The 16,166-nt window shown below is 38.7% G+C and overlaps 1 protein-coding gene across 4 annotated transcripts in view; it reads right to left on the bottom strand.

The window, feature by feature from the left end:
- Nucleotides 1-16,166, bottom strand: part of ARHGEF4 (Rho guanine nucleotide exchange factor 4) — a 266,455-nt gene that overhangs the window by 132,225 nt on the left and 118,064 nt on the right. For all 4 annotated transcript variants that reach the window (XM_040474689.1, XM_040474691.1, XM_040474690.1 and 1 more), the window contains exon 3: nt 14,674-14,982. In XM_040474689.1, coding sequence (XP_040330623.1) covers nt 14,674-14,982 — 309 coding nt within the window. The remainder of the gene's footprint in view (nt 1-14,673; nt 14,983-16,166) is intronic.

The following is a 16,166-nucleotide window of genomic DNA, read 5'->3' as shown; positions in this document are numbered from 1 at the left end:
TTCAGTGAATTACAACATATATTTTATTATTGTGTTGGCACTTTAGCTACACTATAAGCTCCCTGAGGAAAGTGACTATCTTCATCTTTTATCCATATCATATGATTCTGAATCAAGCTCATTATTCAGGAAGGGGCTGATAGAGAGAAATGGGATAGCTTTCATTAAGCAATTTATATGTGTCTGGTATGTACTGCACAGTTCATTCATCATTACTCATTTAATTCCTACAAGTCAAGATAGAAAGAAGTAAACATTTCCATTTTCCAGATGAGGAAAAAGGTTCAAAGAGGTTAAGCAAAGCTATATGCCTCAAATCTCCTTATTCTCTGGACCATCCTTTTTGAAATAAAACTGTATTTCCATTTCTACTGCTTCATTTTCTCTACTTTCCTCATTTTACTACTCACTCAGTTTGACTTCTGTCTACACTCTATACTCACACTGCTTTACAAAGCTCAATAACGAAGTTCTTACTGTGAAATCCAGTGAGTCACTTTCAGTGCTTTCTGCTGTATTTGACACTGCTGATCATTCCACTGTTTCTGCTCTATTCCTTTTCCTTCTCTCTTGGCTTTCCTTCCTTTGTAATGATTCATGTTAGCATTCTGGGTTCTGCCTCCTCCTTTTCTGACAGAATACAAACTTCCCATGGTTCTTTAATCTCCATTTTAGCCCTGACCTGTTCCCTAAGCTTTAGACTCATAATTTCAACACTGATTCCTGAATATATACATTTGAATGAGCCACAGGTACCCCTGACTGAAAAAGTACCAAATCAAACTTATTCTTTTTTAAAAATTTATTTTGAGTAGAGGAAGGGCAAAGAGAGAGAAGGAGAAAAGAATCCCAAGCAAGCCCAGTGCTGTTAGCACAGACCCTGATGTGAGGCTCAATCCCATGAACCATGAGATCATGACCTGAGCTGAAATTAAGAGTCTGATGCTTAACTGACTGAGACACCCAAGTACCCTGAACTTAATATTCTACTCCTTTCTCTACATTCCAGTTCCTCTTGTATTCCCTTTCTCAGGGAATGTTGTTACTATTCATCTACACAATTGTTTGGCTGAAACCCAACATTAGCTTCTTCCCTTTTTCATCTCTCACATCCAATAATAACTAAATCTGATAGACTTTTACCTCTCTTTTTTTGCTTATGTATTATTATTTTTCAAATAATTTATTTATTTAGTTAACATATAGTGCAACAATGATTTCAGGAGTATATTCCTTAATGCCCCTTACCCATTTAGTCCATCCTCCCTTCCACAACCCCTATAGCAACCCTCTGTTTGTCCTCTATATTTAAGAGTCTCTTATGTTTTGTTCCCCTCCCTGTTTTTATATTATTTTTGCGTCCCTTCCCTTATGTCTATCTGTTTTGTATCTTAAAGTCCTCATATGAGTGAAATCATATGATATTTAGACTTTTCTTTATTAAATACATCTCCAACCTTCTCCTAGAGAGGATGTAACATGTGGTGGTTGAAACATGGGCCCCGGAGCCAGACTTCTTAGGTTTGAATCATATCCCTGCTATCTGCTAGTTATGTGATCTTGGGCAAACTCCTTATTTTTTTATGCCTTGATTTTCTTACTAGAAAAATGAGAATAATATTAATACTTGCATCTTATGCCATCTGTAGGAATGAATGTGTTATTTCATTTGAATCAATTAGTGATTATTACATAGAACATGCTTGATAAATACTAGAGCAATTTTTATAATTTTATCTATGCTGGCTACCACTTGACTAATTCAGGTCCTCATATCTTATTGTGTCTCCCTCAAATTCATCTTCTACTCTGCTTCCAAGTACCTTATTTTTTAAATAGGATATGCAATTGTCAGCATCAAGTGACTATATTGCTTCTGCACTTAAAAGCCACATAGTGGCCAAAGGACAAACTATAAACTCTTCATCTAGAATGCTCTATGTCTTGGCCTTGACCTAATCCTTTGTTCCATCTCCTGCCACTCCCCTCATACTTTATTTACTAGGTAATCTAACTCCTTAAAATTACAAACGTATCTGTGCTAAGGATGTTTTCTCTGCTCTAACAGCCTTTTTGCATTCCTTTCTTTCCTGAGTAACCTACACAGCTTTCAGGACTCAGCCCAAGGGACATCTACATTGCTAGACTGGTTTCAGCATTCCTCCTGTGACCCACCCCCATCTCCCCTCTCCCATCCTTGCATTCCTCTATTGTAGTATTTTAATTTTTATATTTTCACCACCCAGAACAATGTTAGTGCTCCATACATTATTTTTAAAATTAAATATATGTTGGGGTGCCTGGGTGATTCAGTCAGTTAAGCATCTGACTCTTGATTTCAGCTCAGGTCATGATCTCACAGTCATGGGGTTGTGGGATCAAGCTGAGAGTTGGACTCTGCACTGACAGCACATAGCCTGTTTGGGATTCTCTGTCTCCTTCTCTCTCTGCCCCTACCCCACTCACGTGTGCGTGTACACATCCTCTGTCAAAATAAATAAATAAACATTAAAAAAATTTTTTTAAAGAGAGGTACTTCCTTAACTACTACTACTAATATATTAAAATTAAACATTGAATAAGTAAAACTAATTTTCACTTTATTTTTTTAAGTTTATTTGTTTATTTATTTTGAAAGAGAGAGAGGGGATGGGGCTGAGAGAGAGAGAGAGAGAGAGAATGAGAGAGAGAGAATCCTAAGCAGGCTCACACTGTCAGCGCAGAGCCTGATGTGGGGCTCAACCTCATGAACCATAAGATCATGACCTGAGCTGAAATCAAGAGTTGGATACTTAACCAACTGAGCCACTCAGGTGTCCCCTAACTTCTACTTCAATCAAGATATTTTCAGTATCTAGCTTCTAGCTCTTTTAAGTAGGTAAAATGTAGTGCCTTGATAAACACTGGACAGCATCCTGTCAGCAGGAGTAACAGGTCCAAAACCTTGGTAATTCTGTAAGTTCAGTCTGGTTGTGGGAGGGACAAAAGCAGGGAATGGGACTGCATCCCACAGGAAAAAGATTTTTATTATAAAAATAGTAAATGAGCCACAACTTTCTATCCACACATCCCTATGCTTCCTGCATACTCTCTTCCTGGAGCTGTGGTCTTCCAATTATAGTCAATTCTCACTATTTGTGCTATGCATATTTTACAAAGTCTTTGAAAACATTGAATTGGCAAATACTGAATCCTCATTCCTGGGGGAAATAGGTTCCTGTGAGCCTCTAGTCACACAATTTTTTGTCAACCAAAACACTATTTGCATTACATTGTATCATTTGTCAACATCCTTGTCAAATAAGCAAGTCTCATTGGCATTGAAAACCCACTCTTCCATATAACCCTTTTCTTGTATAACACTTAGCCAGTGTTTACATTTTTTTCTTGAAGTCCCCTGATCCTAGAACTTGCCTCACCTGTAAGTTTAATGTTTCTTATATGATATAGCCCTTTGAAACAAGAGAGTTGGGCAGCGCTAGGTAGATAGGTTTAACATTTTCCTGACCCTAGGTAAGGTGACCATAAATTTCTTTGGTTTCCAGTCTTTTTTTTTAATTTTTAAAATTATGTTTATTAATTTTGAGAGAGAGAGAGAGAGATAGGCAGAAAGAGAGAGGGAGACACAGAATCTAAAGCAGGTTCCAGGCTCTGAGCTATCAGTGTAGAGCCAGACGTGGGGCTTAAACCCACAAGCTGTGAGATCATGACCTGAGCCAAAGTCAGATGCTTAACCGATGAGCCACCCAGGCTCCCCTCCTTGGCTTTCAGTCTTACAACATGCTGCCCACTACACTTTTTCATGGTTCATCATCTCATGAGTCCACATTTTAGCTGCTTTTCCATATTTTCCATAGTTACATCATAACACTACAGCTGTTTACTTTAGCATCTTCCAGAATGACTTCATATACATATCAGTAAATTTCCTCTTTCTTTTTTCTGAATGTACCATATGATTAATTCATAACATTGAATTCATGGCCACTTGCAATAGAACTCATGCCTGAGCAAAGCTTATCCAACACATCTATTTCTTCTGTAAGGCAATCACAGTTCTCTTGTGCTTGGGAATACTAGACATCACTTCAGCACTAGGTGTGGAAGCCATTTTAAGCAGCAAAATCATCAACAATATGCACAAAAATGCCAAAAACATAATACCAACTAGACCACAAAAGGACATTTGTTTAGTAAAAGAGTTTAAACATAAAGGCAGAACATCACCTTGTTCAACCTGACCTGAGGACCTGGCATTGGGTGAATCAAATGTTTTGCTGCTCTGCACATGCCCGTGAATGACTGCAAAAGTGGCTTGAGTACTGATTTTGGGGTTAGAAAGAAATTCTAGTGAGTAGGTGAATTAAAAAATATGGAATCTATGAATAATAAGGAACTGTATTTAGTTTCATACTTTGTAGATTCCTCATAAAAATTAGTGGTAAATCATTCTTTGATTGTTAGAATAGCATGGAGGAAAACATTCTTAGCTCATACTGAGTCGCCAGACACAAAGGGCACTGAGGAATGAGAAGAGGCTTTCTGAGATTCTGGGTGCTGGAGGCAAATATAGTCTTTGGGAACACCAGTGTCCAGACTCTGCTTTTGAGTCTCAGACAGGAATGTGGCCTTTGGTGGGAGATCAGTTTTCAATTATTCCTTTAAACTGAAATGCATTGACTGTTAAGTGAGTTCCTCCCCAACGGCAGTATAAATCTTAGTATGAAAAACTGGTAGTGTAGCTAGAATTGAGCTATTTCCTCTTTAGACAGTGATTCTGGCAGGTACACCTTTCATCGGGAGTCTAGAAGCCAGAGAAGTACCATATTAAATATGCAGCATTTGTTCTTGCCCTATGTGGTTATACACTTCCAACAATTTTTCTACATATAAGCTAATTAAAATGAGAACTTACAGTAAAAAATATGTGAAGTTTCATCCCATCATTCCATAACCTACATGAAACAATGCAAGTTAGAGAAAAGGCTTTGGAGACACACAAATTGGGTTCAAATCCTGTCTCTGCCAACATATGACCTTAGAATTTAACAAGTTTCTTAATGTCTCTGAATCTCAGCTTCTTCATCTGTAAAACAAGTACATAATAACCACCTCACAGGATTGTTGTTATAACAAAACTGTTTATACTCATGGGTTGACTTGTGACCATTTTGACATGGCCAGTTTGCAGTAGCAGCTGCATCAAAACATTCATTTCAAAATGTAAAACAATACTTTTAATTTATAATTTATAATATCTAAATTTGCAATTTATATCTCTGACCTTTAGTTATGTATAACTGTCTCCTATATTCACTTCCCACCTTAAGAGTTATAGTCAAATGGTAAAAAGACCTTATATTATGCACTATCCCCATTTCTGAATCTTAACCCATTCTCCCTTGGATTCCCAGCTATAGGTGCGCATTTTCCCTGGTGTGGGATTTGGTGAGATCCTAAGCTGTTTGTTCCATTATTTTGTTGACTAGAGGTACTATCTGATAATATCCCAAATAAGTTTGTTACTCACATGCAGAAAAAAGCAAAGAGCAGACCTGAGGATGTTATCTTTACCAGTGCCTGTGTACAAGGTTGGTATCTTGGCTGGCATCTGGAAGGCTCTTGAACCATTCCCTAACTGATAAGGATGGGTTCACCTGTGCCTGGGCTCTGTGTACAATTTTTATATATCAACAAATTAAAGTGAGAACTTACAGTTTTCAATTGTATAGTGTGCTGTATGCCAAACACCTGCTTTCCTTCTAGTATTCTGAAATTCAGTATGTGTTAGGCAAGGGGGTGCTGTGTGACCAGCCTCCAATAAAAACCTTAAACTCTCAGCATCTAGTGGGCTTCCCTGGACAGAAGCATTGGGCACATGGTACTGCATTTTTCTCTCCTGTTGGAGAAAGAAGCAAGCTCAATGTGAGCCCTTACAGGAGGGAGAAAGCATGGAAAGACTTTGTGGGTTACTTATCCAGACTCCACCTGTGTCTTTTTCCCTTGCTGATCCAACCATACATCCTTTCACTGCAATAAGCCTCACCATGATTATATGCTAAGTCTCATGAGTCCTTTTAGCACATCACTGAATGTGCCTTAGGGACCACCTCACTACCCCCACAAAAAACACTTAGTTCTTAAAAAGCAAACTTTTAGAGATTTCTGATTCTGCTAGGATGGAGTAGCCCCACTCTTTCAAGGCCCTTCCTCTTCCAACTAAACTTCCAGATATAATACAACAAACAAATGTAGAAAGACTGAAAGGTAGAAAGAAGGTGGGCTGTCTAGAGACCTCAAGACTTGTGAGGCAACAGGGTGCTGTGTGACCTGGTCTCCTTATGCCTCTCATATATCCCAGACAAGGCAGTGCAGAAGCCTCCAACCAGAACCAATGACAGGCACAAACAAGAAAAACTCAAAGAAAAGCTTGTTTCCCCTAAACAAGGGAGAAAACATTAGAAGAAGGATGGCTGTTGTAGACAGAATAATATAAGCTGTACACACATCCTAATCCCTGCCTGTTACCTTACCAAACAAACTGACCTTGAAGATATGATTAAGGTTAAGGGTCTTGAGAGGGGGAGATTACCTAGGTGGGCCCAACCTGATCTTGAGTCCTTAAAATAACATTTCCCAGCAGAGGTCAGGTTCAGAGAGAGAGGGAACTACAGAACAGTCAGAGAGATGCCATGGTGATGACTTTGAAATGCAGAAGTGGTCAGAAGACAAAGAATATGGTCAGCCTACAGAAGCTGGAAAAGACAAGGAAATGGATTCTCCCTTAGGTCCTTAAGAAAGGAACACAGCCTTACTGATGTGATTTTACCTTATCAAGGTACAGGACTGTAAGATAATAGGTTTGTGTTGTTTTAAACCATTAGATTTGTGGTAATTTGTTATAGCAGAAATAGGAAATGGGTAGAGATTTTGGAACCTAGAAGTGGAGTGTGACTGTAATAATCACCTAAAAATGTGGACGTGACTTTGGAATTAGGCAATGGGCAGAAGCTGGAAGAATCTGGGAAAGCATGATAGAAAAAGTCTAGATTTCCTTGAGTAGACTGTTGGTAGAAACATAGATGTTAAAGTCATGCTTCTCAGTGAGGGCTCAGAAGGGAGTGAGGACCGTGACAGAGAAAACATAAATTGCCTTAGAGGACAACTAAAATGTTTTGAACAGACTGTTAATAGAAAATGGGTTAAAGGTGCCTCTAGTGAGGGCTCAGAAGGAAATAAGAATCCTTGTCATTTAGTGGTAGGATGCTTAAGCATAAGTGTGCCCTGTAGTTATATAGAGAGCAAATTGGTAAATGATGAACTTGGATAGTTAGGTGAGGAGATTTCCAAGCGAAGTGTTAGAAGTACAGCCTAGTTTCTTCTTGCTGCTTATGCTAAAATGCAAGAAGAAAGAAATAAATAGAAGGAAGAACTACTGAACAACAAGGAACAGGGGCTCGATGATTTTGGAAATTCTCAGCTTACCCAGATGGCAAAAAATACTAAAGTTAAGAGATCACTTTCAGAAAACTAGGTCTAGAGAAAAAACGGAGTGTCTACACTACCTTTTGCTAATACCTCAGAAATACTGAAAGTCAGAGTATTCAGTCATACAAAAGGATCTTTGAAGACACTAAGCACGTGACTCAAAGATCCCCTTAGCCATATCAAAAGAAGCCAAAAACAGAAAGATCTTTGGAAGAGCCTCTTGTTTAATTGAGGGAATCCCTGTGGCATACATGGGAGACCCAAAAGGTTCTTAAGAATTTTATACCAGCAAAATCACTACCTGCTTAGACCAAAAGAAACAGCATGAAATGAAAGTGGGGCCAAGCAGGGAGCTAATCTTTCACCCCACTTCCCTGTCTCACAGAAGCAGATGGCATGCTCTGACTCCCCTCTCAGATGGTTTGGTGGGGCTGAACAGGAAGCTATATTCCAACTTGCACCAAGCAGAAGCAGGTAATGTCCCACTCAGTGATGTCTATGGAAATGAGTGGGAAGTTTTTATTCTTTTCCAGGCAGAAGTAGGTGGCACTCTAATTTCCCCATGAGTGGTGTTAGCAGGCCAAGCAGGGAACTGACTTTCCATCCCTTGCGTGGGGGAAACAAACACTGGTGAGCCAATTTGCTTGCCAGAGTAGTGTCTGTAGGTGCAGTGGAGAGCTGAGCCTCACCCTCAGGAAGCAAGAACCAGACAAGGAAGCAATGTGAGGTGGGGTGAGGCACCAACAGGTTTTACTGCCCTCACTCTTGTGTCAGTGGGGTGCAGCTAGGTTGATTGTCTACCACAATTGGCATGAATGAGACTGAATGATGTCATGTAAATCAGGAGTAGTTACCACTTTAATATCTACCTGCCCCAGTGTCAGATAGATAGGAGAAATGAACCTCCATACCTACTGGACAGTAATGAGGCAGGGGAAGAGAAGGGAGTCAAGACTAACTGGTATTTCACTTTGTTTCTTCTCTCCTTGTGTTGGCAGGGGCCAGCAGAGAGCTGAGCTTACATGCTGGAAGCAATGGGATGGTAGAGTTGGTGCCCTACTTTTACCAGGAAGTTGTAAGTAGGGATGAAGAGGGAGATAAACTTCTACCCCACCCAAATGCAATGACGCAGTGAGTACCCAACTTTCATCAGGGGGACTAACTGCTAAAAAAAAAAGAAAGAAAGAAAGAAAGAAAGTAAAATAGGATGCAGAGTCTCATCACATAATATAGAGGATACAAGAGAATCACTCATTATACAAAGAAACAGAAAAACCACAAAATGAATGAAAAAAGACAACATACCAACACTGAGATGAATTAGATGTTGGATTATCTGACAATGTAAAGCAATCATTATAAAAATACTTGAATAATCAGTTACATATTTTCTGGAAACAAATAAAAAAAACAGACAATGAAGTTATAAAAAGAGCCAAAAAAGAATCAATACTGATACAAAAACCTATTGGATAGGCTCAGTAGTAGAATGGAGATGACAGAGGATAAAATCATTGAACTTGAGGATAGATCAATACAGTTTGCTCATTCTGAACAACAGAAGGAAAACAGACTGAAACAAAACGGTCCCAGTGACCCATGGGCTGATAACAAAAGAGCAGAGTCTTAGAAGGAGAGGAGAGAGAAATGGGATTGGAACAGTATTAAAGAAATAATGGCTGAACACTTCCCAAATTCAGTGAAATCTGAAATTTGAATTCAAAAATTCAAAAAGCTTCATGCTATGGACTGAATGTTTATGTCCCCTCTCAACTGATGTTGAAGCCCTAATCGCCAGCGTGATGGCATTTGAAGGTAACATGAAGGAGAAGCCCTCATAAATGGGATTAGTGCCCTAATAAGAAAAGACACAGGAGAGATGATCTGTCTTTCTGCCCTTGAGGATACAGCAAGAAGCCATCTCAAAACTAGCAAGCAGGCTCTCACCAGACACTGAATCGGCCAGCACTTTGATCTTGGACCTCTAGCCTCCAGAACTGTGAGCAATAAATGTTTTTGTTCTTTAAGCTATCTAGTCTGTGGTATTATGTTACGGCAGCCCAAGCTAACTAAAACACTGAGTGGACCACAAATAGGGTAAACCCAAAGAAATGATTTCTAAGACATATCACAGTTAAGCCTCTGAAAACTAAAGAGAGCAACTAGAGAGCAAACATACATTCCTTAAATGGTACACCTAACAAGGAGTTTGTCGTCTGAGCAATGTAGGCCAGACTGTCAACTGCTAAGCCTGTATCTTTTTTCCTTCAGGATGAAGGGAAAATAAAGACGTTTTTAGTTGAAGGAAAAGTAAAAGATATATTGTTCACAAACTTACCCTTAAAGGGTGGCTAAAGAAAGTTTTCCTTTTTTTAAATTTTCTTTTTTTTTTTGAACGTTTATTTATTTTTGGGACAGAGAGAGACAGAGCATGAACGGGGGAGGGGCAGAGAGAGAGGGAGACACAGAATCGGAAACAGGCTCCAGGCTCTGAGCCATCAGCCCAGAGCCTGACGCGGGGCTCGAACTCACGGACCGCGAGATCGTGACCTGGCTGAAGTCGGACGCTTAACCGACTGCGCCACCTGAACAAAAATTTTAAAAAATTTGATATGGTGCTTAATGTAGATAGAGAAAACACTTTAGACAATGATAAAGTGGGGAGGGGAAATGAGCCTCCGTGGGAGTAAGATTACTATAGTTCATTGGAAGTGATACAATGTTGATAATGGTAGACAGTGATTAGTTATGTGTGTATACAACAATACTTTTAGCAACCACTAAGAAAACTACACAGAACCATACATTCAAAAATACTACAAATAAATTATGATGGAATCCTAAAAATATTCATAAAACTGACAGAAAAGTAAGAAAAGAGTACCAGAAAACAGGAGAAACAATCAGGAAACTAATAATAAAGTGGCAGACTTAAATCCTAACACAATAAAGATTTCAAATGGAAGTGGTCAAAATGCACCAATTAAAAGAGGTAAGCAGAATGGATAAAACAAAAACATCTAATAATGTTGCTTATAAGAAATTTACTTCAAATTAATAACAGGTTGAAAGCAAAAGGTATATGTAAACATAAATCAAAAAAGAAGTGGATATATTCATATCAAAGTAGACTTCAGAGCAAAGAAAAACAACTTTATTGAGATGCTAGGGTGCCTCAGTGGGTTAAGTGCCTGACTTCGGTTCAGGTCATGATCTTATGGTTTGTGAGTTTGAGCCCTGTGTCAGGCTCTGTGCTGACAGCTCAGAGCCTGTAGCCTGCTTTGGATTCTGTGTCTCCCTCGCTCTCTGGCCCTCCCCTGCTCATGCTCTGTCTCTGTCTCAAAAATAAACAAACAAAAAAAGAAAACTAACTTTATCAATCTGTTCAAAAATATAGATGATGAGAGAATACTTCCCAACTTATTTTATTAGGTCCATCTTACCCTGAGTAGGGTAATGAATACACATTTTCATGGGTAAGGGTAGGGGGCCTGAATAGACATTTTTCCAAAGAAGACATACAGATAGCCAACAGACACTTGAAAAGAGGCTCAATTTATCATCAGGGAAATGCAAATAAAAACCACAGTGAGGAATCTGTAACTTGTCAGAATGGCTGACAATTTATTGTCAAAAAGAAAATGTGTCTCCCTCTCTCTGCCCCTCTCTGCTCACACTTTGTCTCTCTCTCTCAAAAAATAAACATCAAAGATATATGTACCCCTATGTTTACTGTAGCATTATTTACAATAACCAAGATATGGAAGTGACCTAAGTGTCCATAAATAGGTGAATATATAAAAATGTGGTGTATACACACACACACACACACACACACACACACACACACACACAATGGAACATTACTCAGCCATAAAAAAGAGTGGAACCTTCCCATTTGTGATGTGACAATACGAATAGACTTGGAAGGTATTATACTAAGTAAAATAAGTCAAACAGAGAAAGACAAATACCATATTACTTCACTCATACATGGAATCTAAAAATCACATATCAAAACAAATCAACAAACACAAACAAAAAGCAGAAGCAGGCCCATAAATACCAGAAACAAACCGGTGGTTACCAGAGGGGGAGGGTGGTGATGGGCAAAATAGGTGAAGGAGATTAGAGCTGCAGACATCCAGGTATAAAATAAATAAGTCATGGGGATTAAAAATACAGTATAGGGAATATAGTCAATAATACTGTAATAATTTTGTATGGTGACAGATGGTGACTATATTCATTGTAGTGAGCATTTTATAATGTATATTAGTATCAAATCACTATGTTGTTCACCTAAAACTAATATAATATTATATTTCAATTATACATCAATTAAAAATCTGAAGAAAAGGGGTGTCTGGGTAACTCTGTTGGGTAAGAATTCAACTCTTGATTTTGGCTCAGGTCATGATCTCACTGTCATGAGACTGAGCCCCACGTCAGGCTCTGCACTGAGCATGGAGCCTGCTTAAGATTCTTTCTCTCTCTCTCCCTCTGCCCCTCAAGAAACGTTTTTTGAAAAAAATACTTAGGAAACATTTTAACCAAGGATGTGTAAGGCTTCTGCATTGAAAACTACAAAACATTGCTAAAAACAGCTAAAGAACACCTAAAACATGGAGAAACAACCTGTGTTCATGGATTCAAAGATTTAATACTATTAAGATGGCAATACTCTCCAAAGTTATCTACAGATTCATTGTAATCTTAGCAAAATACCAATAGCCTTCTACACCATACATATAAATAGCAAAGATAACTCATACATCTTAACTTTAAAACTTAATACAAAACTACAGTAGTTAAAATAGTGTGGTACTGGCATAACCATAGATATATAGGCCAATGGAACAGAATTGAGGATCCAGAAATAAATCTATATATCAAAGGCCATTTGATTTTTTTTCCAAGGGTGCCAAGACCATTCAATGAGGGAAAGGTTAGTCTCTTCAACAAATGTTGCTAACACAACAAGATACCCACATAGAAAAAATTGAAGTTGGATTTCTGCTTCACACAACACACAAAAATTGATTCAAAATGAATCAAAGACCCCAAAACTCTTAGAGGAAAGCAAGGAAGTAAATTTTCATGACCTTGGATTTGGTAATTGACTCTTCGACATGACACTAAATTCACAAGCAACAACAACAAAAAATCAAATTGGATTATATCAAATTAAATAGTTTTGTGCAAGTAGACACTATCAAGGCAGTAGACACTATCAAGAAAGTGAAAGGCAATCTACAGATGGGAGAAAATATCTGCAAATCACTTATTCAGTAAGGATCATAATATATATCCACACACACACACACACACACACACACATATATGTATGTCATAATATATATCCACGTATATAAAAAAATTCTCACAAATCAATAGCAAAAAGACAAAAAGCCCAATTAAAAATGGGCAAATGTCTTGAAGAGACATTTTTCCAAAGAAGTTTACAAGTGGCCAACAAGCATATGAAAATATATTCAACATAACTCATTAGGTGAATGTAAATCAAACCACAGTGAGGTATACCATTCAGACCCACCAGGATGGTGTAATTTAAACAAAACAATATAAGACAGAAAACAAGTGTTGGTGAAGACATAGAGAAGTTGCAACCCTCATACATTGCTGGTGAGAATGTAAATGGTGTGAACACTATGGAAAACAGCTTGGCAATTCCTCAAAGAGTTAATCATAGAATTGCCATATGTACCAACAATTCCACTCCTATTCTAAAAGAATAGAAAACATGGATTAAAACAAAAGTTTATACATAGATGTTCTTGACAGCACTATTAACGATAGCCAAAAGTTGGAGACAACCCAAATGTCTATCAATGGGTATGATATGGGTAAATGACATCAAACAAATATATCCATACAATGGAATATTATTCAGTCCTAAAAAGGAATGAAGTACTGATATATACTATAACATAGATGAACTTCAAAAAGATTATGCTAAGTGAAAGAAGACAGACACGAAAGGTCACATATTGATTCCATTTATATGAAATATCCAGAATAGGCAAATCCATAGGCCACAGAAAGTATATTTGTGCTTTCCAGGGTCTGGGGATGGGAAATGGGTAGTGACTGCTTAATGACTGTGGAGTTTCCTTTTGAGATAATGAAAATGTCTTGTAACTACATAGAGGTGATGCTTGCAAAACCTTGTGAATCTACTAAATGCCACTTAATTGTATACTTTAACATGGTTAATTTTATGTTATGTGAATTCACCATAATTTAAAAAAGGGATGAGGGAGACTCAGGGATGTGTACTTCACAAATACTTGATAATAAAAAAATTGCTATTTTATAAAGGGAAAGAACAAGAAACAGAGTCTGGGAATGGGTAAAAAGTATGCTGTGTGCACTATTAAGTTTTTTGTTTTTGTTTTTTTTTTAATTTTTTTTTCAACATTTATTTATTTTTGGGACAGAGAGAGACAGAGAATGAACGGGGGAGGGGCAGAGAGAAAGGGAGACACAGAATCGGAAACAGGCTCCAGGCTCTGAGCCATCAGCCCAGAGCCCGACGCGGGGCTCGAACTCACAGACCGCGAGATCGTGACCTGGCTGAAGTCGGACGCTTAACCGACTGCGCCACCCAGGCGCCCCTATTAAGTTTTTTTAATAGGATGACAGTTTCATAAAAAATCATGCTGTCAAATGTCCCTAGGGATGGCATTTAATTGACTTAGTATAACTTTGTTTAATTAATTTAATTAAGAATATTATATCATAATGTCATAGTTATTAGTAGTAGAGATAATACTGTCCAGTGTCAAACATAGTGTTTGACACTGAGTAGGTCCCCACTAAATGGTAATTACTACAGGAAAGCTTGAGGGCTGGCCCTGCCTTCTTCAGTTCTGCTCCAGTGCCTTGCAAAGAGCTGAACACAGGCAGAGACACACTGTAGAGAGGGAAGAGAAGCCACAACCTCTGGCTCTGAGACATACCACTGTGTAGAATCTCATCTGCAGTCTATGCTGAGGCTGAGGGCATGAGGAAGGGTGTCACTGTGCTGTATACATAGGGCCCAAGGGCAACAAACTATATCACAGGAAAGAGTCAAGAGAGAGCTTAGAAAATGTAAGCAGCTGCAGAGGAAGAGGGGATACCAGGCCAAGTCTGATGATACATGGCATGTAAACAGCTTACTTGGACTCCATCTTTATGTGCTATCTCTGGGTGCATCTTCCTTTCAACCTGGACCTGCTTCTTCAACCTCCTCCTCTGCATCTTCTCCAGCCACAGGTCATCTAAACTGATGCGTGAGTGCCGAGGGATGATGCTCCTAGGTTGTGAAGGAGTCTCCCTGGGGATATCCTCTGCAGAGACGGAGGGGAGGGTCCATGCCACCATCTCAGTGATAGAGAATGGCCTCTGAGTTGGCTCAATGTGAAAGGCTTTCTGACTGTGGGAGCAATTGGGCTTCTTGCCTTGTTGTTCTTCCCACCGCATATAGTTCTAGAGATTAGAGAGGAGAACATATCAACTGGGCACAGTGTCCTTTTCTTTTCAGTTTTTTTGGGGGTATCACCCCCATCTTTGGGTTAATCCCCTAAAATACAGATTCCAGTAAAATACCTTGTTCACAGTAATTCTGGAAAATGTGAAGATTAGGAATAAAACAAATCTTGTTTCTTCTAAAAACTGTACTTTCAAGACTATTTAAAGAGATCAAGTCTTCTACCTTGATCAAAGAATTAAGTCTTGAAAGATTACTGAAAGTGATTACTGAAAGTCTTGAAGTGATTACTTGAAAGCTCTTGCTTAAACAACATACCCTGAGAACAGAATTTGAACACAAACACACTCAGGCACTTATTACTTCTTTCTTGGCACAGACATTAACTAAATGTACACACAGCTGCACTTTACCTGTGTTGCCTTCACTTTGTCCTAGTTTACAGTTATCAGGCAACCTAACTGAATTCAAAATAAAATTTTTCCCTACTAACAGACTACGTGGGCTTTGTGTTGACATGGCCATTCTTTGTCATCCTTGGTCATCCTTTGTGTTTGACATGGCCTCTGGGATCAACCCAAAGGTGCACCTTTTCTTCACAGGTGTTAAGTCTTATCCCCCACCTCCCACCCCCTGCCACTGCACCCTGATGGACACCTCTTTCACAAGACTTCTTTGGAATGTCATCTCCAAATACTTTGTGTATACTATTTGGTGGAAACAAAGGTGAAATTTCTGTTAACTATTTCAAGAGTCTGCCTTAAATTATATATATGCATGCATATATATATGAATACACACACATGGGGAGAGAGAAGAAGGTAGAGGAGGAGGGAGCATAACTGTTACTTATAGTTTTGCGGTACAGCCTGGGAACTGGGACTTTCCAAAGCTCTCCCGGTGATTCTAATATGCACCCAAGGCTGAGAATCACTGTTTCGTTTTGTTTCATTTTTTTTAGCTCCCAAATATTGCTCTAAGTTTAAAAAGTGCTTTCATTTAGTTTTCTTTCCCCAACTCTACTGAGGGCTAGAAACAGCTGGTATATTATCCATATTCTACAGACAGAGTCTCAGAAAGCTTAAGTGATTGTCTGAGTTCACATGGCTCTGTATGTCATCCTACTGTGACTCTACACTCCATGTCCATTCACAACATTGTACAAATTACTGTTTCATAGGCA

This window comes from Herpailurus yagouaroundi, unplaced genomic scaffold, assembly GCF_014898765.1.
Source record: "Herpailurus yagouaroundi ecotype Mexico unplaced genomic scaffold, PumYag 140, whole genome shotgun sequence".
NCBI classification, from domain to species: domain Eukaryota; kingdom Metazoa; phylum Chordata; class Mammalia; order Carnivora; family Felidae; genus Herpailurus; species Herpailurus yagouaroundi.
The sequence above is the reverse complement of the archived record's forward strand: the minus strand, read 5'-3'. Positions and strand labels throughout refer to the sequence as shown.